This window comes from Scardinius erythrophthalmus (assembly GCF_964197995.2).
Source record: "Scardinius erythrophthalmus genome assembly, chromosome: 6".
Taxonomy (NCBI): Eukaryota; Metazoa; Chordata; class Actinopteri; order Cypriniformes; family Leuciscidae; genus Scardinius; species Scardinius erythrophthalmus.
In genome coordinates, this window is record NC_138226.1 from 978,644 (window position 1) to 1,001,143 (window position 22,500).

Below are 22,500 nucleotides of genomic sequence, written 5' to 3' on the forward strand. Positions count from 1 at the left end.
CTGGGAATAATACACCGCTGGATGCGATCGACCAATCAGAATCAAGTATTCCACAGAGCCGTGTAATAAAATATGGTGATGTCCTGTTTGTGTTTGACTTGCAGGTGTTGTCCGGCCGAGAGCTTCTGCAGCTCATGAAGATCAGTCCTCACTCGCCGCTACACACATCTCTGGTGACACACTAATGCTGAAATACCAGTGGATTGATCAGTTGTTGCTTTGTGTAACACATTCCTCTGTTTCTCGTTCTTTCACATTCGGCAGGTTTCAGATATCCAGTCGGGACAGACGGGTAGGTCATGATATGATGCAGATACAATTAAATGTCTTTCTTTTTCAAAACTTTGCTTAAAGTCCCCCTGTAGTCAATCATGTTATCCCTTAAAACTCATCTCTGATCACCAAAATTACATATTTAAAAGTTTTTTTCCTTCTTCATCTCTTAAAATATCTTGAATCTAACTCGACACCCTTGCCTCATTTAGTATGCGCGGTTCTATGAATATGCAGATGAGCCCCGCCTCCACTCACTCCCTCAGCTCAGAGATCCACTGGTTGGCGATCACACGTTGATCTGATTGGTTACAAGGTAGTTTGTGACGTCAGAAACACCAGCGATTTCAAACTGTGTTTTTGAGACTGTCTTTGGTTCACTGCAGTTTTAAGGAGGAAATACTCAGCAATGCTGTCGACTTATGAACTTACACATGGTTTGTCTTAAAGCAGATTAAAAACACCACATAGACACATAAACTACATTAAAAGCTGGATTTTCACCACAGGGGGACTTTAATAAATCCCTGTGCAGGTTGTTAAAGTTGGCATAAAATACAAATTGATCTTATTTACTTTTTTTAATGCTGGTCTTATTGTGAACGATTCATCTTTGCACATCCACATTATTGTTTTTAATCTTTTTTTTAAATATATAAACATGCTTCATCTCTAAAATGCTTCTTCTTTTCGGCTCATGTAGACACTATTCCTGATTCCTTTCTTGGTACAAAAAATCCCATCCTAAATTTTTCTCACTCAATACATCATCAGAGAACTATGGAAGCTTGTTTCCGCCACAGAATAAATAAATAAAAAAGGTAATTACGACCTTTTTTCTCACAATCTCAGAATTGTGAGATATAAAGTCGCAATTGCGAGAGGGGAAAAAAAAGTGTCTTTTTTTCCTTAGAATTGGACTTTATAACACAGTTGCGACTTTATATCATGCAATTCTGAGATAAAAAGTCAGGATTGTGAGAAAAAATTCGCAATTATCTTTTAAAATGTTTAGATCTGTGGCGGAAACGAGCTTCCATAGGGAACTGCAGTGAAGAGGTTGTGGCTCGTGTTTCGCTAATAAGCGTTCCTGCTGACGCTGTTGGTTCAGTGATGACTGTTGTTCAACTCGACAGGTTTCCTGATGAGCCTCTTCACGGAGCTGACGGACCGGCACACTGACAGACACTGCTGTGACACTTCGACCCAAACCATCTCTATATCCGCGCATCAGGAGTCTCTCGGTAAGCCTTCACGTCTGTCGTGCGTCACACTGAATTACACGTTCCTTGTGTGGAGCGTTCATTTCTTAAAGTCCCCCTGTAGTCTCTTAAAACTCATCTCTGATCACCAAAATGACATATTTAAAAGTTTTTTTCCTTCTTCATGCCTTAAAATATCTTGAATGTAACTCGACACCCTTGCCTCATTTAGTATGCGTGGTTGTATGAATATGCAAATGAGCCCCGCCTCCACTCACTCAGCTCAGAGATCCACTGGTTGACGATCACACGTTGATCTGATTGGTTACAAGGTAGTTTGTGACGTCAGAAACACCAGCGATTTCAAAGCGTGTTTTTGAGACTGTCTTTGGTTCACTGCAGTTTTAAGGAGGAAATACTCAGCAATGCTGTCGACTTATGAACTTACACATGCTTTGTCTGAAAGCGTATGATCTTTTACCATATTTAACCATATTTAGCAGATTTTCCTCCAAAAATCTACCCAGAAGATGCAAAAAAGTCAGATGATTCCAATCTTTTCTGTGATTTCTTTTCTTTTCTTCACTTTCATTTTTCATAATATTAATATTTTAATAATATTTCACAATTTTTACTGTATTTTTGATCAAATAAATTCAGCTTTGATCACAGGAATAAATTACACTTTACTATATATTCACATAGAAAACTGCTGATTTACACTGGAATAATATTTCACAATTTTTACTGTATTTTTTTATGTATTTTTAAGTTGAGAAGATGCAGCTGATCGACGAGGAGTATGAAGTGCTTCGGCACAGAGGAGAGCACTGGCCGTCAGTCGAGGCGAAGCTTGCGGAGTACAGGAAGGAGATCCAGGAGCAGGCGCAGCTCGAGCTCGACGCAAAGGTCTGCAAGAGAAGCATGTTCAGGAGTTTACACGAGTAAAGGGTGGAGGAACCTTTTCATAGTTCCCGGAAACTACCCAAACACTGGGTTGTTACGTCTGACCCAGGATCTGGCTTAAAGACACGCCAACACACACGTTTAAAGACACGCCACACACACGTTTAAGTTTTTGTCTCTTGTTTTCTGAGGTAATAAAATTAAGAGAGTATTTGCTTAAAGAAAGCAAAACTATCTGCCAGTGGAGTAAGAAAAGTATTTTTTGCAGTGTAGATCTATCCGGAGCGAAGGCCCTCTAATAGAGCTGTCTTCCTGCAGATGCAGCACTTCATGGAGGTGGAGATGGCGAAGGTGAAGCGTGAGGAGAAAGAGGCTTCTCGGAGAGAGATCCTGGAGCTGAGACGAGACATGGAGAGAACGCATGAGCTGAAGTCTGAGGCTCTGATGAGTCGAGAGAAGAACGCCATCGAGCGATTACACAGACAACAGGAGGTGCTGTCAGAAAATACATACAGAACTGATCAGTGCTGGGCGGTGTGGCCAAAAATCCATATCACCGTATTTTTCTGAATTACACCGGTATTGCGGTATATAAAAAATTCATATCATAACACAAATAAACACTGGTATTCGGTGTGAGCCGGTATGCCGCCCAGCACTCTAACTAATGTCACCAAATCAGTACAAACCAGATGTTAATCCTTCAATGCTCCCCGTCTGTATGAAACTGTCCGAACCAGATAGAGGAAAAAGATCTTTATGCTCAGAGACAAGCCGTGCTGAGAGAGATGGAGTCTGTGCGGAGCGGAGAGATGGAGCTGAAGCTCAGCGTCGAGGCCTTCCAGAAGTGAGTCGCACTATAGCGGTGTACACCTCCAGACTAACCCTCCAGCAGCGCTTCACTCTACTCTTTATTTTTTAAGTCATATCACCATCTTCGATCAAATAAAATCTATCAATTTATGCATTTTTTTGTGATTTTTGAGGTATTTTTTTATTTATTAACCTCTAAAAGTACCATATTTTTATGTAAAATATGGTTATTTTTATGTTATATTTAATATTTCTTTTACTTTTTTTTTTTAAACATTCCATTAAGTTAATATGGAACTTGAACATTTGGTGACGTCTGATGACATATGTTGGTATAAAAATAACAAAAAAGCAAAAATATCATTAGCCACTAACTTAGATGGCTCTAGTACTCAATGGCTGCATATAGGCTAAAATCTATAAATAATCTTTGTAACAAACTTAGTAAATAATTAGTAGACTAGTAAATAACAAAACTAAACTAAAACTAAAGCTATTATTATTTTTTTAAATAGTAATTGAAACAAAGCCTATATTAAGTTATTAAAAGCTGAAATATTAGAGGAAAAACTAAAACTTAAGGTTAAATATGTCAAGTTGAAGTGCTAATATTACTAGACTAAAAACAAATAATACATAATTAAAAGTGCATGTAAAAAAATAATAAACATAAAATTACTCTGAAAATGTTTATTTGAAAATATACAAATAAAAAATGGTAACGCTTTACGTAAAGCCTGTGTATATATAATGCATTCTGAAAGTGTTTTAATGCAAACCTTATAATGCATTGCATGATTTAATGAATAATTGTAACCACAGTTATAATACCGATCTATGCATTTCAGTCTGCAAATATTATAATGCATTGTAACATTTGCTTACAATTATTTATGAAAATATATAATGCAAAAATATTAAGAATACCTTTATAAAACATTAAACATAAAGGTAAAGTAAAGGCTACCCAAAAAATGTATAATTCAGAATATTAGTAAATGCTATTTTGATGAACACTTCTGTCAATCACGTTCTGACGGTGACGGTGTGTTTTATAGGATACGAGCTCTTTAACTATTAACTATTCTCTGACTGAATCTCGTTTATAATATCATGGAATCTCTTACAGTCAATCCAGACATTACTCAGACACCAGATATAATGTTTGATATAGTTTCACTAGTGTGATCAGGACACTATAGTTCATTTCTGTAAGTGAGGAGAGCAGAATAAAGTAAACTGTGAGATATTACACCCAGATATTCTTCATACAGAGACTACCAGTAAAAATTATACAAATTTGGGTCCAAAACTGATTGGGACACTTTGAGCTGATCATGTTTTGCTGAAGTGTGTTGTCTTTAATTGCTAATGCTCTTTTTACACACAGACTGAACACAATGAAGCATTGCTTGGTGATTGGTTGAGCTAAACTGGTATTATCTAATTGTGTAGTTAAATTTAACAGCTGACAGATATTCAACATAATTCATGTGTGAGACAGTCTAACAGAAGGATGGACAAAACCAGTCAAATATCAACTGAGTTCTGCTCATATTTCATTACCATTCTCTAAACTATAGCGAATAAACTGAGATAATGTGAGACATGTTGAAGATGTGTGAATAGATTGTGGTTTGATGTGCTGATGTCTTGAACGCCTCAGAAGCTGTCGGCTGCAGGAGGAGAAGATGAAGGCCGTGGAGGATCTTCTGAGGAGGAGAGAGCTGAGTGTGAAGAGTGTGGAGGACTCGTTCGACCAGAGGCTGAAGAGCGAGATCCTGAGGTAAGCAGAGATCGCACATCTCACTGGTCACGTGTAGTGGAGACCGGCGGAGGAGAACAATTACTGTGGTGTTTAATGGGATAAACTTGGAATCAGGAACATCAGAACAGGAGACGGTCACACTTTATTTTACGGTGTCAGTGTTACAGTGTGATTGAATATTTAAGTACTGAGTAATATTAAGCAACTACATGTACTTACTATAGGGTTAGGGTTTGGTTAGGGTTTGGTTAGGGTTAGTTGCATGTAATTATGCATAATTTAGAGTTATTACTATGGTAAGTATATATAACATGTAACAAGTGTTGTGAACTTAGAATCGAAAGACCAGGAGACTTGGTTGTTTCTTCAGCAGGATTCTTTATTGAGAACACGAGCTGTCGTTAGCTGTAGTCACCAAGTCTGACGTGAATGTTCTCTTACAGTTTATATACATTTAGGGGCAGGAACCGAAAAAGACAGGTTTAGGAACCGGTTTTAGACAGAGCATTGCCCACCCTAATCCACTCAGCATATCTATTCAAACACTGAGACCCGAGTACAGGACTGGCTGGACTTTCTTGCTAAAACACAAACTCCAAGAGTTTCAGTAAAACAGGACTGACCAGAGTCGTTTGCTAGAAAACTCTGATAATCATAATTTATACCTAACCTTAACATGCTAAATTCAATGTAAACCTAAATTAAACATTTTAATAAATCTGGATTCCCACACAAGGACACTGTAAAATAAAGTGTTGCCCAGGAGACTAAGGGTACGTTCACACGCTTAAACTGGATAATCTTTTCCTGTGAGTTTTCCGCGGACAGACGATTATCAAACGATCCTCATTCACACGGATCCGCGAAAACGACTATAATCGCTGTATTCTGCTGTCAGGCCAGTAGATGGCGATGAAACACTGGAGACTGAACACGTGATACGCACGTGCATGACGTCATCGTCTTCAGAGAATCGTGTTTTTGTTGTTTTACACGGAGACCGTTTGACACTTTGAAACCCGTTTTTAAAAGTTTGTGTGTTCAGGCCCTAAAACACCGTTATTAAATTATTAATAATGCGTTATTACCAAAACGCATTAAACATCTCACGTTTTTAGTTGAAACCGGTGTCGTGTAAACAGCCCCTCACACAACCTTACATTACCGAGAACGGACGGAGACTGAGGGAGAACACAGGGTTTAAATACACAGAGCAAACAAAAGGAACTAAATTAGATAATTAGCAGGACTCACGTGATTGAGACGACTAATTACACAGACTGGGGGAAACTGGACTAAACCATAAACACTATGAATCATGGGAAACAGACCATACATGTAACATCACTAGGGCTGGGTATCGGTTCAGATATTCCGATTCTAAATTCGATTTTTGATTTCGATTCCCGATTCGACTCGATGAATATAGATTTAACACAAATCCTATATTTATAAAAAAGAACAGTGAACATAAGTTTACAAGAGGTTAATTAATAAAAAGACATTAGGAACTCTTCAACTCTTTTTGTTTTAGCTACACTTGTGGACATTAACACAGAACCCAACTCTATATTTCAAACGCATACGATGAGTCGACAGGATTTTGATGCGAGATGAAAAGTTGATGCTGAAAGTTGGACGAGTCTGAACCGCCGCACGCCTTGATCAAACAGGATCTGGTTTAAGATTAAACACACATAATATCTCACAGCATTCGCTGTAACGCGTGGCCAGTGGAGGAGCACTAATACTGGCTTCTGGGTGATGGATAAATAAATAAATATGGGAAAAAATCGATTTGTGAATCAATCTTGAATCGACCACATTTTAAAAAACGATTAATTGAAACTCTCCTGAGTTCTGCTGGTCCTCTCGTGACTGACTGGTTAATCCTGCAGAGGTCGCTCTTGTGACACGACTTGGAAACCTCATCTGTGATGCAGTGGTTGTTCATGTCTAGTCCAGTAATGATGCTGTGTGTGTTTCTACACTGGGCCTTTATTTATAACCTTCAGACAGCTTTAATAAAGTTTGTATTGATGAGCTTTCATTTTCAAAAGTTTGGGTCAGTAAGAATAATTTACATTTTTAATCATTTAAAACACTTTTATTCATCAAGGACGCATTAAATTGATCAAACGTGACAGTAAAGACATTTATAATGTTACAAAAGATTCAATTTCAAACATATGCTGATCTTTTGATCTTTCTATTCATTTCATTTTTAATTTCTGAACGATCATGTGACACTGAAGACTGGAGTAATGATGCTGAAAATTCAGCTTTGATCACAGGAATAAATTACACTTTATTATATAATCACATAGAAAACAGATGATTTACATTGGAATAATATTTCACAATTTTTACTGTATTGTTGGTCAGATAAGAACCTTACCAGAAATCGCACCAGTCGTTTGATGAGTAGTGATTGTTCAGAGAGAGTGAAGCCGTTATGATGTCATTGTGAACTGAACGTGTGTTTCAGATATCAGCTGGAGCTGAAGGAGGATTACACCAAGAGAACGGAGACACTGACAGAACAAGAGAAGAGGATTAAAGGTACTGAAGAATTAACAGTAATCAGTTACCGTTGTTGAATATAAACTGAAGAATTATATCACAGTAGATTTATTGATAATGAACGGCCTTATTTCCCCGTTCGCAGCGGAAGCGCTTCGTCTGCAGAAGGAGTCTGCTAATGTTGATGCAAAAGCAGAAGAGCATGAGAGACATCTATCAGAAGTCAAACGTCTGCAGGTAAAGCAGATCTGATCCCATAATTCATCTGTGCCAAAGAAAGTGATGCATGGATCTTTCTAAGCATGACATTGATGTGCTGATATTCTATTAAAGTTGCTTTTAGGCCTCCGTTCACTTTACAAACTCTCTCTTTAAAGGTCTATTCTCAGAAATGATATGCTGTTCTTTCCCATGTGACCCTGGACCACATAAGGGTCAATTGTTTGAAATTGAGATGTGTGCATCATCCGAAAGATGAATAAATAAGCTTTCCATTAATTTATGGAAGGTGCAAAAAAATCTAAACATTGAGAAAATCACCTTTAAAGTTCATTTATGTTCGCAATTTTGCTGCATTCACTCACAAAAATATTTTTTTAATATATTTACGGAAGGAAATTTACTAAATATCTTCATGGAACATGATCTTTACTTAATATCCTAATGATTTTTGGCATAAAAGAAAAATCGATAATTTTGACCCTATTGACTATTGCCACAAATATACACTGCAAATATTGCTTTTCTTACTCAGTATTTTTGTCTCGTTTCCAGTCCAAATATCTAAAAATTCTTAAATCAAGTAGCATTTACTAGAGAAGTGAAGAATTCTATCTTGCTTTCTGATAAAACATTTTTAAATGAAGTGTTTTTGCTTAAAATAAGCAAAATTATCTGCCAATGGGATAAGAAAAGTAATCTTAATTCAAATGGAAAACATGAAAAATAATCTTAATTCAAATGGTAAACATGAAAAATAATCTTAATTCAAATGGAAAACAAGAAAAATAATCTTAATTCAAGAAAAAAAATCCTAATTCAAATGGAAAACAAGAAAAAAAAATCCTAATTCAAATGGAAAACAAGAAAAATAATCTAAGCATGACATTGCTTAATTCAAATGGAAAACAAATGGAAAACATGAAAAATAATCTTAATTCAAATGGAAAACAAGATTATTTTTCTTACCCCACTTTGTTTATTTTAAGCAATGACTCACTTCATTTAAAAATGTTTTATCAGAAAGCAAGATAGAATTCTTCACTTCTCTAGTAAATGCTACTTGATTTAAGAATTTGGACTGGAAACGAGACAAAAATACTTGTTTGCGGTGTACCCGTGCGACATGTGACTGGTTCTGTGGTCCAGGGTCACGTGTGTGTGTGTGTGTGTGTGTGTGTGTGTGTGTGTGTGTGTGTGTGTGTGTGTGTGTGTGTGTGTGTGTGTGTGTGTGTGTGTGTGTGTGTGTGAAACCGGTCTGAACACAGTATGTTGCAGTGGTAGTGTTTAACAGCACATTCCCGCAGACGGAGCTGGAGTCGGCCCGATCGCAGACGTCTCTCCTGACCCGAGAGAACGAGCGTCTCCGACAGAGACTGGAGAACATGAGTGATTATTCAGCGCTGAAGAGAGAAACACAAGAGCTGCAGACTCACATCACACTGATGGAGCTCCAGCTGGAGGAGAAACTCCAGGAGAACCAGCGGCTCAGACAAGGTGCTTCCGGTTCCTCCGGTTCCTCTCTCTCTCTGTGTTTCAGATCCTCGTTCTGCTGGAGGTTCTGAAGATCTGCAGTCAATCACAGTGCTCTTATTAGAGGACCAACACACCTCAAACAACCTGAGATTAAACTGTTTCTGAAAGAGTCTCTTCTGCTCAGCAAAGCTGCATTATTATGATCAAAAATACAGTAAAAACAGTGAAATATTATTATAATGTAAATCATCTGTTCTCTATGTGAATATACAGTAAAGTGTAATTTATTCCTATGATCAAAGCTGAATGTTCAGCATAATTACTCCAGTCTTCAGTGTCACATGATCCTTCAGAAATCACTCTAATATGAGGATCTGATGATCAAGAAACATTTATGATTATTATCAGTGTTGAAAACTGTTCATATTTCTGTGGAAACGGTCATACATTTTATTTCTCAGGATTCTTTGATGAATAGAAAGTTCAAAAGAACAGAATTTATTTGAAATATAAATGTTTTGTAACAGTAAATATCTCTTTTTTTTTTTTAAATAAATTTTTACATTTCTTAAATATATACACTGCCATTTGGGGTCAGAAGGTTTTTCTTTTTCTTTCTATTCATCAAAATATTCATCTGAAAATTCAGCTTTGATCACAGGAATAAATATCATTTTACAATATATTCACATAGAGAACAGTTATTTTAAATTGAAATAATGTGCACAATTTTTACTGTAATTTCTGTATTTTTGATCACATAAATGCAGTCGTGGTGAGAAGAAGATACTTCTTTTATATTAACTTCATATATATATATAAATATCAATTATTATTATTATTATTTTTTTTTAAAACTTCCATTAGACTTTAAAATAGCTTCCTCTCACATTTTAATTAAAATCAAAGTTTGCTTATCAATTGAAGGAGCTTTATTTTTATGAATTGATGAACTAACATTATTCCAACCTTTTATAATGATTCCATTTATCAATAATAATGTTTCAGCAGGATCGGGATGGACAACTCCTTTATATTTGCTCATGCATCTTTTCTGAGAAAAAAAAACAAACACCAAACATTTGCAGACTAAAAATGTAAAAACAAGCGAGTGATTTGTGGGAACGGTGCGCTGGACTCCTGTGAGGTCGGAGCAGTTCAGGCCGGGATCTGAAGGGGTCAGACGGGGAGAACACACACACACACACCAGTGGCCAGTGTAGATGTGCTCCGCTTGTTAATTTGGCGCTCTTGGCTGGAATTGAGCATTTGGGGGGAGATGGGGGGGATAGGGGGGATGGGGGGATGGGGGGTTGGGGGGGGGGGACAGAGAAGCGCTTCATGGTTTCCTCTAATACAGCAGAGACTCTGAGCTTGTCCCTCTGTAACCCGTTCATGCTTTCAAGTGTGAATCATGATCAGTGTGGGGGAAAGTTACTTTTAAAAGTTATGCATTACAATATTGCGTTACTCACAACAAAAGTAACTAATTGCGTTTCTTAGTTTCTTTTTATGAGAAGTAATGCGTTACATTATTTTTGCGTTACTTTTCTCACCTGGGCTGGGCTTGCTTGTTTGTTTTTTAATAACAACAAAAAAAGTTCTATTTTTGGTAAATGTTAAGACATTTTCACACCGAAAGTGAAGTGAATAATCCTCAAGCTGAAGGAAATGCAGATTTAATCCTGTACAGTAGAGTACAGTAGAGTACAGAAGAGTACAGAAGAGTACAGAAGAGGTGGAGTACAGAGAGTACAGAAGAGTACAGAAGAGGTGGAGTACAGTAGAGTACAGAAGAGTACAGAAGAGTACAGAAGAGGTGGGGTACAGTAGAGTACAGTAGAGGTGGAGTACAGTAGAGGTGGAGTACAGTAGAGGTGGAGTACAGTAGAGTACAGAAGAGTACAGAAGAGGTGGAGTACAGTAGAGCACAGTAGAGGCGGAGTACAGTAGAGTACATTAGAGGCGGAGTACAGTAGAGTACAGTAGAGGTGGAGTACAGTGGAGTACAGTAGAGGTGGAGTACAGTAGAGGAAGAGTACAGTAGAGGTGGAGTACAGTGGAGTACAGTAGAGGTGGAGTACAGTGGAGTACAGTAGAGGTGGAGTACAGTAGAGTACAGTAGAGGTAGAGTACAGTAGAGGTAGAGTACAGTAGAGTAGAGGTAGAGAACAGTAGAGTACAGTAGAGGTGGAGTACAGTGGAGTACAGTAGAGGTGGAGTACAGTAGAGGAAGAGTACAGTAGAGGTGGAGTACAGTAGAGTACAGTAGAGGTAGAGTACAGTAGAGTACAGTAGAGGTAGAGTACAGTAGAGCACAGTAGAGGTAGAGTACAGTAGAGTAGAGGTAGAGAACAGTAGAGTACAGTAGAGGTAGAGTACAGTAGAGTACAGTAGAGGTAGAGTACAGTAGAGTAAAGGTAGAGTACAGTAGAGGTAGAGTACAGTAGAGTACAGTAGAGGTAGAGTACAGCAGAGGTAGAGTACAGTAGAGGTAGAATACAGTAGAGGTAGAGTACAGTAGAGGTAGAGTACAGTAGAGGTAGAGAACAGTAGAGTACAGCCGAGGTAGAGTACAGTAGAGTAGAGGTAGAGTACAGTAGAGTACAGTCGAGGTAGAGTACAGTAGAGTACAGTAGAGGTAGAGTACAGTAGAGTACAGTAGAGGTAGAGTACAGCAGAGGTAGAGTACAGCAGAGTACAGCAGAGGTAGAGTACAGCAGAGGTAGAGTACAGCAGAGGTAGAGTACAGCAGAGGTAGAGTACAGTAGAGGTAGAGTACAGCAGAGGTAGAGTACAGCAGAGGTAGAGTACAGCAGAGGTAGAGTACAGTAGAGGTAGAGTACAGTAGAGGTAGAGGTAGAGAACAGTAGAGGTAGAGTACAGTAGAGGTAGAGGTAGAGAACAGTAGAGTACAGCAGAGGTAGAATAGAGTAGAGGTAGAGTACAGTAGAGTACAGTAGAGGTAGAGTACAGTAGAGGTAGAGAACAGTAGAGTACAGTAGAGGTAGAGTACAGTAGAGGTGGAGTACAGTAGAGGTAGAGTACAGTAGAGGTAGAGGTAGAGAACAGTAGAGGTAGAGGTAGAGAACAGTAGAGTACAGCAGAGGTAGAGTAGAGTAGAGTACAGTACAGTAGAGTACAGCAGAGGTAGAGTACAGTAGAGTAGAGGTAGAGTACAGTAGAGGTAGAGTACAGTAGAGTACAGTAGAGGTAGAGTACAGTAGAGGTAGAGTACAGTAGAGTACAGTACAGCAGAGGTGGAGTACAGCAGAGGTGGAGTACAGTAGAGTACAGTAGAGGTAGAGTACAGTAGAGGTAGAGTACAGTAGAGTACAGTACAGCAGAGGTGGAGTACAGCAGAGGTGGAGTACAGTAGAGTACAGTAGAGGTAGAGTACAGTAGAGTACAGTAGAGTAGAGGTAGAGTACAGCAGAGGTAGAGTACAGTAGAGTAGAGGTAGAGAACAGTAGAGTACAGTAGAGTACAGTAGAGTAGAGGTAGAGTACAGTAGAGTACAGTAGAGTACAGTAGAGGTAGAGTACAGTAGAGTACAGTAGAGTACAGTAGAGGTAGAGTACAGTAGAGTACAGTAGAGTACAGTAGAGTACAGTAGAGGTAGAGTACAGTAGAGTACAGTACAGCAGAGGTGGAGTACAGCAGAGGTAGAGTACAGTAGAGTACAGTAGAGGTAGAGTACAGTAGAGGTAGAGTACAGTAGAGTACAGTACAGCAGAGGTGGAGTACAGCAGAGGTGGAGTACAGTAGAGTACAGTAGAGGTAGAGTACAGTAGAGTACAGTAGAGTAGAGGTAGAGTACAGCAGAGGTAGAGTACAGTAGAGTAGAGGTAGAGAACAGTAGAGTACAGTAGAGTACAGTAGAGTAGAGGTAGAGTACAGTAGAGTACAGCAGAGGTAGAGTACAGTAGAGTACAGCAGAGGTAGAGTTCAGTAGAGGTGGAGTACAGTAGAGGTGGAGTACAGTAGAGTACAGTACAGCAGAGGCGGAGTACAGTAGAGTACAGTACAGCAGAGGTGGAGTACAGTAGAGTACAGTAGAGGTAGAGTACAGTAGAGTACAGTAGAGGTAGAGTACTCTACCTCTACTGAGGTAGAGTACAGTAGAGTAGAGGTAGAGTACAGCAGAGGTAGAGTACAGTAGAGGTAGAGTACAGTAGAGTAGAGGTAGAGTACAGTAGAGGTAGAGTACAGTAGAGTAGAGGTAGAGTACAGCAGAGGTAGAGTACAGTAGAGTAGAGGTAGAGAACAGTAGAGTACAGTAGAGGTAGAGTACAGTAGAGTAGAGGTAGAGTACAGTAGAGTACAGTAGAGGTAGAGTACAGTAGAGGTAGAGTACAGTAGAGGTGGAGTACAGTAGAGGTGGAGTACAGTAGAGTACAGTACAGTAGAGGTGGAGTACAGTAGAGTACAGTAGAGTACAGTACAGTAGAGGTGGAGTACAGTAGAGTACAGTAGAGGTAGAGTACAGTAGAGTGGAGGTAGAGTACAGTAGAGTACAGTAGAGTACAGTAGAGGTAGAGTACAGTAGAGGTAGAGTACAGTAGAGTAGAGGTAGAGTACAGTAGAGTACAGTAGAGGTAGAGTACAGCAGAGGTAGAGTACAGTAGAGTAGAGGTAGAGTACAGTAGAGGTAGAGTACAGTAGAGTACAGTAGAGGTAGAGTACAGCAGAGGTAGAGTACAGTAGAGTAGAGGTAGAGAACAGTAGAGTACAGTAGAGGTAGAGTACAGTAGAGTAGAGGTAGGGTACAGTAGAGGTAGAGTACAGTAGAGTACAGTAGAGGTAGAGTTCAGTAGAGGTAGAGTACAGTAGAGTTCAGTAGAGGTAGAGTTCAGTAGAGGTAGAGTTCAGTAGAGGTAGAGTACAGTAGAGGTAGAGTTCAGTAGAGTAGAGGTAGAGTACAGTAGAGGTAGAGTACAGTAGAGTACAGTAGAGGTAGAGTTCAGTAAAGGTAGAGTACAGTAGAGTACAGCAGAGGTAGAGTTCAGTAGAGGTAGAGTACAGCAGAGGTAGAGTTCAGTAGAGGTAGAGTACAGTAGAGTACAGCAGAGGTAGAGTACAGTAGAGGTAGAGTTCAGTAGAGGTAGAGTACAGCAGAGGTAGAGTTCAGTAGAGGTAGAGTACAGCAGAGGTAGAGTTCAGTAGAGGTAGAGTTCAGTAGAGGTAGAGTACAGCAGAGGTAGAGTTCAGTAGAGGTAGAGTACAGCAGAGGTAGAGTTCAGTAGAGGTAGAGTACAGTAGAGGTAGAGTACAGTAGAGGTAGAGTACAGTAGAGTACAGTAGAGGTAGAGTTCAGTAAAGGTAGAGTACAGTAGAGTACAGCAGAGGTAGAGTTCAGTAGAGGTAGAGTACAGTAGAGGTAGAGTTCAGTAGAGGTAGAGTACAGTAGAGGTAGAGTACAGCAGAGGTAGAGTTCAGTAGAGGTAGAGTACAGCAGAGGTAGAGTTCAGTAGAGGTAGAGTACAGTAGAGGTAGAGTTCAGTAGAGGTAGAGTACAGTAGAGTACAGCAGAGGTAGAGTACAGTAGAGGTAGAGTTCAGTAGAGGTAGAGTACAGCAGAGGTAGAGTTCAGTAGAGGTAGAGTACAGCAGAGGTAGAGTACAGTAGAGGTAGAGTTCAGTAGAGGTAGAGTACAGCAGAGGTAGAGTACAGTAGAGGTAGAGTTCAGTAGAGGTAGAGTACAGTAGAGTACAGCAGAGGTAGAGTACAGTAGAGGTAGAGTTCAGTAGAGGTAGAGTACAGCAGAGGTAGAGTTCAGTAGAGGTAGAGTACAGCAGAGGTAGAGTTCAGTAGAGGTAGAGTTCAGTAGAGGTAGAGTACAGCAGAGGTAGAGTTCAGTAGAGGTAGAGTACAGCAGAGGTAGAGTTCAGTAGAGGTAGAGTACAGTAGAGGTAGAGTTCAGTAGAGGTAGAGTACAGTAGAGTACAGCAGAGGTAGAGTACAGTAGAGGTAGAGTTCAGTAGAGGTAGAGTACAGCAGAGTACAGCAGAGGTAGAGTACAGCAGAGGTAGAGTTCAGTAGAGGTAGAGTACAGCAGAGGTAGAGTTCAGTAGAGGTAGAGTACAGCAGAGGTAGAGTTCAGTAGAGGTAGAGTACAGCAGAGGTAGAGTACAGTAGAGGTAGAGTTCAGTAGAGGTAGAGTACAGTAGAGTACAGCAGAGGTAGAGTACAGCAGAGGTAGAGTTCAGTAGAGGTAGAGTACAGCAGAGGTAGAGTTCAGTAGAGGTAGAGTACAGCAGAGGTAGAGTTCAGTAGAGGTAGAGTACAGCAGAGGTAGAGTACAGTAGAGGTAGAGTTCAGTAGAGGTAGAGTACAGCAGAGGTAGAGTACAGTAGAGGTAGAGTTCAGTAGAGGTAGAGTACAGCAGAGGTAGAGTTCAGTAGAGGTAGAGTACAGCAGAGGTAGAGTTCAGTAGAGGTAGAGTACAGTAGAGTACAGCAGAGGTAGAGTACAGTATGCGCCTGTTGTCGAATGCGCATGCGTCGCGTCTGAACGCGTTGTTGTCTTTGGAGCTCTATCGATTTGATTTATAATTCTTGATTTTACTCTTTAAACTTACTTACAACAAACATTTTCTACTTTTCCTCACTGAGAAGCACTACTGCTCAAACCTCATAGTTACAACGCGGACTGTTGAGCAGACGTGTCTCAAGCCTGTTAGTGATTCTACGCTGGATACTCTTATAGGTTACTCCCGGGGATCACGGCTGAACGCGTCTTCTCAACACTCACTTACAAACATTTTTCACCTATCGTGCGTCTACTCTACACCCGTACCACTTAAAAGACGGATTATATCTAAGACGCTTGTCAGAAATTAGTATTAATTGATAGCATCACTGGTAGTGTCGTTGCTAACTTACTGTCCATCTGTTAAAATGGCGAATATATCAGATGCAAGTAGTCTACCTTTTGGTGCAGGTGAGGACACATTTGAGCTGCACGCACTGCAGTCTGAGCTGGAAGCTGTTGAGAAACAGATCCACGACCTTTTAGTGAGACAGGCCGAGCTGAGAGACCGGCGTTTAGCTCTTGAAACATCACGCGCTGATGCTCACAAATCAGAGATTAATGTTACTAACCCGCTGACTCCGACCTCGTCTACTCCGTGCGTTACTCGGCATCGGTCCCGAGCGCCAAGGTCGCGATCAGCCATGGTCTCGTTCACTCCGGCTCTAACACGCCACCACGAAGCCTGGATATTTCCGCAGCGGAAGACGCGAGTCAGGTCTAGACCAAGACCCTCTCCGACCCTCCCGGTTTTCGAGTTATCCACACAAAACCGCTTCTCCGCTCTTCGCGAAACAGAACGCGATGCTGTGATCATCGGTGATTCCATTGTTCGGCACGTCCATGCTACATCAGGTAAAAATAAGGTGCACAGTCACTGCTTTCCTGGTGCTCGTGTTTCTGAAATCGCTGCTCGCGTTCCCGAGATTCTGAACGATAACGAGCGCGTCGGAACTTTGGTATTGCACGCGGGAGTGAACGACATCAGGCTGCGCCAGACGGAAGTTCTGAAGAAAGACTTCAGGAATCTGATCGATACGGTACGCAGCACATCGCCTGATATAACGATCATTGTGTCAGGACCGCTTCCCACGTACCGTCTAGGACATGACAAGTTTAGTAGATTATTCGCGCTAAATGAATGGTTAACGTCATGGTGCAATGAGCAGAAACTGCTCTTTGTAAATAATTGGAATCTGTTTTGGGAGCGTCCTAGGCTTTACCGTGCTGATGGCTTACACCCAAACAGATTCGGATCGGATCTTCTGTCAGATAACATCTCCAAAACGTTAAATACCTTTTGACTAGTAACCAAAAGTCCAAATCATAGTCTCTGCTGCACCAAATTAACTGATATAAATACTAGTGTAGAACATTGCATAGAAACTGTGTCTATTCCTCGTTTAGTGCGATCAAATAATAAATCTACTGCAGGATCTAGGAAAAATCTAATTGTTATTAAAACAGAAAATGTTGCTATTAGTAAACAAAAACAATTTCTAAAGCTAGGTCTTTTAAACATTAGATCACTCACACCTAAGGCAGTTATTGTAAATGAAATAGTCACAGATAATAGCATAGATGTACTTTGCCTTACTGAAACCTGGCTTAAACCAAATGATTATTTCGGTCTAAATGAGTCTACTCCATCAGGATACTCCTATAAGCACGAGCCCCGTCTGATTGGTCGTGGCGGCGGTATTGCAACTATCTATAGAGATATTCTCAATGTTACTCAGAAAACGGGTTATAAGTTTATTTCATTTGAAGTACTTGTACTAAATGTTACGCTCTTAGATGATAGAAAAACATCCCTATTATCTTTAGCCTTGGCTACCGTATATAGACCACCAGGGCCTTACGCTGATTTCCTAAAAGAATTTGCAAATTTTCTCTCAGATCTATTGGTCAATGTCGATAAAATATTAATTGTTGGAGATTTTAACATACACGTAGATAATCAAAATGATACGTTAGGGGCTGCGTTTATAGACTTATTAAACTCCTTTGGGGTTAAGCAAAACGTTACCGGACCGACTCATCGTTTTAATCATACACTCGATTTAATTATATCACATGGAACCGATCCAACCGATATAGATATCATTCCGCAAAGTGATGATGTAACTGACCATTACATGGTAACTTGCATATTACGTACCCCGGAAATATATCATGCTGCGCCGCGTTATCGATTAGGCAGAACAATCCTTCCATCCACCATAGATAATTTTTCAAATTGCTTATCGGATCTGTCTCAGCTGCTGCCTGAACCTAAACAAACAGATGAACTAGACGAACTAACCAGCACTATGAGCACCGTTCTCTCTGGAAAATGGGATATTGTTGCACCTATGAGACTAAAAAAGGTCAGAGAGAAAATTAAAGCACCATGGTACAACAATACTACTCGTGTTCTAAAGAGAGAAACCCGTAATTTAGAGCGTAAATGGAAACAAACTAATTTAGAGGTTTTTAGAATCGCTTGGAAAGACAGTACGTCACGCTATAAAAAGGCCCTAAAAGCGGTCAGGGCTGAGCATCTCCGCAAACTAATAGAAAATAACCAAAACAATCCTAGGTTCTTATTTAACACCGTGGCTAGACTAACAAATAAACAAGCGTCACCTGAACAAAATATTCCGTTACAGTTTAGTAGTAATGATTTCATGAATTTTTTCACTGAGAAAATAGAAAACATCAGATCCACAATTGTAAACGTTCAATCTTCAATCGCGCCTTATAATTCAGCCTCGATTATCACCCCGCAAGAACAATTACAGTGCTTTACAACTATAGAACAAAAAGAGTTAAATAAACTTATCATTTCCTCTAAAACAACAACATGTTTATTAGATCCCATACCAACTAAACTATTGAAAGAAGTGTTACCTATAGTGGAAGAGCCTCTCCTCAATATTATTAACTCGTCTTTATCTTTAGGTCATGTTCCAAGAACATTTAAATTGGCAGTTATAAAACCTCTCATTAAGAAACCACAATTAGACCCAAATAACCTAGCAAATTATAGACCCATTTCAAATCTTCCTTTTATGTCCAAAATATTAGAAAAAGTTGTGTCTGCCCAACTGGGCTCTTTCTTGCAAGAAAATGACACCTATGAAAAGTTTCAGTCTGGGTTCAGGCCGCATCATAGCACTGAAACTGCGCTCGTTAAAATCACAAATGATTTACTCTTAGCTTCTGACCAAGGCTGTATCTCAATACTAGTTTTACTTGATCTTAGTGCTGCGTTCGATACTATAGATCATACAATACTCTTAGATCGGCTACAAAACTATACCGGTGTTCAAGGACAAGCATTAAGCTGGTTCAGATCATACCTATCTGACCGCTACCATTTTGTCTATTTAAACGGAGAAAAATCGATCATAACTCCAGTAAACTATGGAGTGCCGCAAGGATCTGTGTTAGGCCCTCTATTATTCTCAATATATATGCTGCCACTTGGAAATATTATAAGGAAACATGGAATTAGTTTCCATTGTTATGCTGATGACACTCAACTATATATTTCATCACGGCCGGATGAAAACGCTAAATTATCCAAATTGACAGAGTGTGTTAAAGATATAAAAGATTGGATGACGCACAATTTTCTTTTATTAAATCCAGATAAGACAGAGGTAATACTTATCGGTTCAAAAAACCACCCACAAAACCTCTCACAATACAACTTTAACATAGTAGGGTGTCCTGTTACTTTATCCTCTACAGTAAAAGACCTGGGTGTTATATTAGATTGTAACTTGTCTTTTGAAAATCATATTTCATATGTTACAAAAACAGCATTTTTTCACCTTAGAAATATTGCTAAATTACGTAACATGCTATCTGTTTCTGATGCAGAAAAGCTAGTTCATGCATTCATGACCTCGAGACTAGATTACTGTAATGCTTTATTAGCTGGTTGTCCTGCATCCTCAATAAACAAGCTACAGTTAGTCCAAAATGCCGCCGCTAGAGTTCTTACTAGATCAAGAAAGTTTGACCATATAACACCAATTTTATCATCACTACATTGGTTACCTATAAAGTTCCGTATTAATTACAAGGTATTGCTACTGACTTATAAAGCCCTAAACGGCTTAGCTCCAGTCTATTTAACGGATCTTCTATCGCCCTATAATCCATCGCGCTCTTTAAGATCACTAAATTCGAGGCTTCTGGTCATACCTAGGATATCCAGATCCACCAAAGGAGGGAGAGCATTTTCACATTTAGCACCAAAACTCTGGAATAGCCTTCCTGATACTGTTCGTTGCTCAGATTCGCTCTCCCAGTTTAAAACTAGATTAAAGACGCATCTCTTCAGCCAGGCATTCATATAATATTTTAATCTTACAGTTAAATCCGGTCTCTACTTCATAAACGCCAGAGGAGAACTGGCCCCCGACTGAGCCTGGGTTCTCCCAAGGTTTTTTTTTCTCCATTAGGTCACCTGATGGAGTTTTTCGGTTCCTTGCCACTGTTGCCTTTGGCTTGCTCAGTTGGGGATACTTAATTTGATTAATCGATTCACCAGTGCTATTGATCTGCATTACCAAACGTGGATGTTTTACACCAGAAACAAACACTGATGTACTATTTTATTTAATACTGTGAAGCTGCTTTGATACAATCTGTATTGTGAAAAGCGCTATATAAATAAAGTTGACTTGACTTGACTTGACAGTAGAGGTGGAGTACAGTAGAGGTGGAGTACAGTAGAGGTGGAGTACAGTAGAGTACAGTACAGTAGAGGTGGAGTACAGTAGAGGTGGAGTACAGTAGAGTACAGTACAGTAGAGGTGGAGTACAGTAGAGTACAGTACAGTAGAGTACAGTACAGTAGAGGTGGAGTACAGTAGAGTACAGTACAGTAGAGTACAGTACAGTAGAGGTGGAGTACAGTAGAGTACAGTACAGTAGAGGTGGAGTACAGTAGAGTACAGTACAGTAGAGTACAGTACAGTAGAGGTGGAGTACAGTAGAGTACAGTACAGTAGAGTACAGTACAGTAGAGGTGGAGTACAGTAGAGGTGGAGTACAGTAGAGTACAGTACAGTAGAGGTGGAGTGCAGTGGAGTACAGTAGAGTACAGTAGAGGTGGAGTACAGTAGAGTACAGTACAGCAGAGGTGGAGTGCAGTGGAGTACAGTAGAGTACAGTAGAGGTGGATTACATTTGATTACGATTCAGAAGGCTGCGATGATAAAACAATTATTATTATTTATTTTTTTCTCACTGTGTGACTACAATAAAAAAAATTGGATCGGGTTTGATTTTCTGCGTTTTTCGCATCCGTAGAAAGTATTTTGAGCTGTGTTTTGACAATTCAGAGCCACAGAATCACAAATACTAAAAACGCATACGAAATTTCAGACTCAGTGTGCAAGGACCTTAAGAATCGATTTTTTCCCCCACCGCTAATGTGTAATGGTGTGTGTGTGTGTGTGTGTGTGTGTGTGTGTGTGTGTGTGTGTGTGTGTGTGTGTGTGTGTGTGTGTGTTCCAGAGCGCAGTGGCCCGTCTGAGCAGGAGCTGGTTCTGCAGGCTGAGATCCGGAGACTGGAGAACACACGAGCACTGGACCAGCAGGAGTTCGAGACTCAGAGAAGCGTCCTGCACACACAGCTCCAGCACGAGGTGTGTGTCTCTACAGCATCCAGTGTTTACACACTTCATTCCCGCCATCAGTCTGAGACGTGATGAGCATTAGTGTTCTTTATCGTGTAGAGATCGCTTTTGATTTTATGGAAGAATCTCACAAAACGCCAAGAATATAAACTTCAAAACCAAAGAAAGAAAAAAATTATATTACATTTTAATAATAATAATATTTACTCAAAGGCGCATTACAATTATGAGATTCTTTGTGAAATATGCTTAATTATGCAAAAAATATCAAGAATATGACCTTAATTTTTTTTTTTACAATTTTTATTTGTTTAATAATACATTCATGTTAATAATAAGAATTATTATTAATATTGTTATTCATTATCATAATATTTACTAAAAAGCAAAACATTCCAGTGCATTACAATAATACGATTTTGGGGAAATTTTAATTGTGCGAAGGAAAAAAAATTTAACCTGTATGTTTTCCTGAGATGTGTTTCTTGTTAATGTGTGTGTGGTTGCGTGTGTGTGTGCAGGCTCAGCAGTGTGTGCTGTTGAAGGCTCAGCTGCAGGAGTGTGAGGAACGCACGGCGTGGATGAACGCTCACACACACCAGCTCCAGCTCCAGCACACACAGCAAGGTCTCAGAGATACACTCGCTCAAACTCAACCTTTCAGTCAACCTGACATTCAGCGTCTCTCCTGTCAATGCTCTCAGATTCGTTTGCAAGCTAAAAACTTGCAAAAGTGTGTATTTATTTCATTCAGGGTTCCCACAGCCACTAACATATATGAGGAAACTGTAATATTGTATATGAATAAGAATGAACTCAGAACTCGTTTAGACTGAAACTTAACCATAGTAACGGCATTTATGAACAAATCATTCTTTCAATGAATCGTTCAAACCACTTCACAACTCATTCTGAATGATTCATTTGTGAATCACTCTTTTTATTCCGTTTGTATTAACTCTTTCCCCACCATTGCTGTAATTTTCTGTGTTATACGGTAGGGGGCGCTGTTAACATCTCTTCTGAAAGAGTGCAGAATCTCCTGATCTAAACACAGGCGAAGAAGCAGAAACATGCATATGATATCGCTTATGTAAAATAATGCGATCATCAACATTAAACAGGATTTAAATGGAAACTGCGTAACGTT

The 22,500-nt window shown here is 39.6% G+C and overlaps 1 protein-coding gene across 5 annotated transcripts in view; it reads left to right on the forward strand.

Moving 5' to 3' along the window:
* The window catches only part of ofd1 (OFD1 centriole and centriolar satellite protein), a 38,717-nt gene that overhangs the window by 8,494 nt on the left and 7,723 nt on the right, over positions 1 to 22,500 (forward strand). For 2 of the 5 annotated variants that reach the window (XM_081368318.1, XM_081368320.1), the window contains exons 3-14: positions 105 to 173; positions 265 to 292; positions 1,410 to 1,517; positions 2,248 to 2,384; positions 2,700 to 2,873; positions 3,122 to 3,228; positions 4,861 to 4,980; positions 7,451 to 7,524; positions 7,631 to 7,722; positions 9,012 to 9,201; positions 21,229 to 21,359; positions 21,872 to 21,977. In XM_081368318.1, the coding sequence (XP_081224444.1) occupies positions 105 to 173; positions 265 to 292; positions 1,410 to 1,517; positions 2,248 to 2,384; positions 2,700 to 2,873; positions 3,122 to 3,228; positions 4,861 to 4,980; positions 7,451 to 7,524; positions 7,631 to 7,722; positions 9,012 to 9,201; positions 21,229 to 21,359; positions 21,872 to 21,977 (1,336 nt within the window). Of the gene's footprint in view, positions 1 to 104; positions 174 to 264; positions 293 to 485; positions 590 to 1,409; positions 1,518 to 2,247; positions 2,385 to 2,699; positions 2,874 to 3,121; positions 3,229 to 4,860; positions 4,981 to 7,450; positions 7,525 to 7,630; positions 7,723 to 9,011; positions 9,202 to 21,228; positions 21,360 to 21,871; positions 21,978 to 22,500 lie in introns of all 5 variants that reach the window. The other 3 variants (XM_081368319.1, XM_081368321.1, XM_081368322.1) reach the window with 2 other exon arrangements.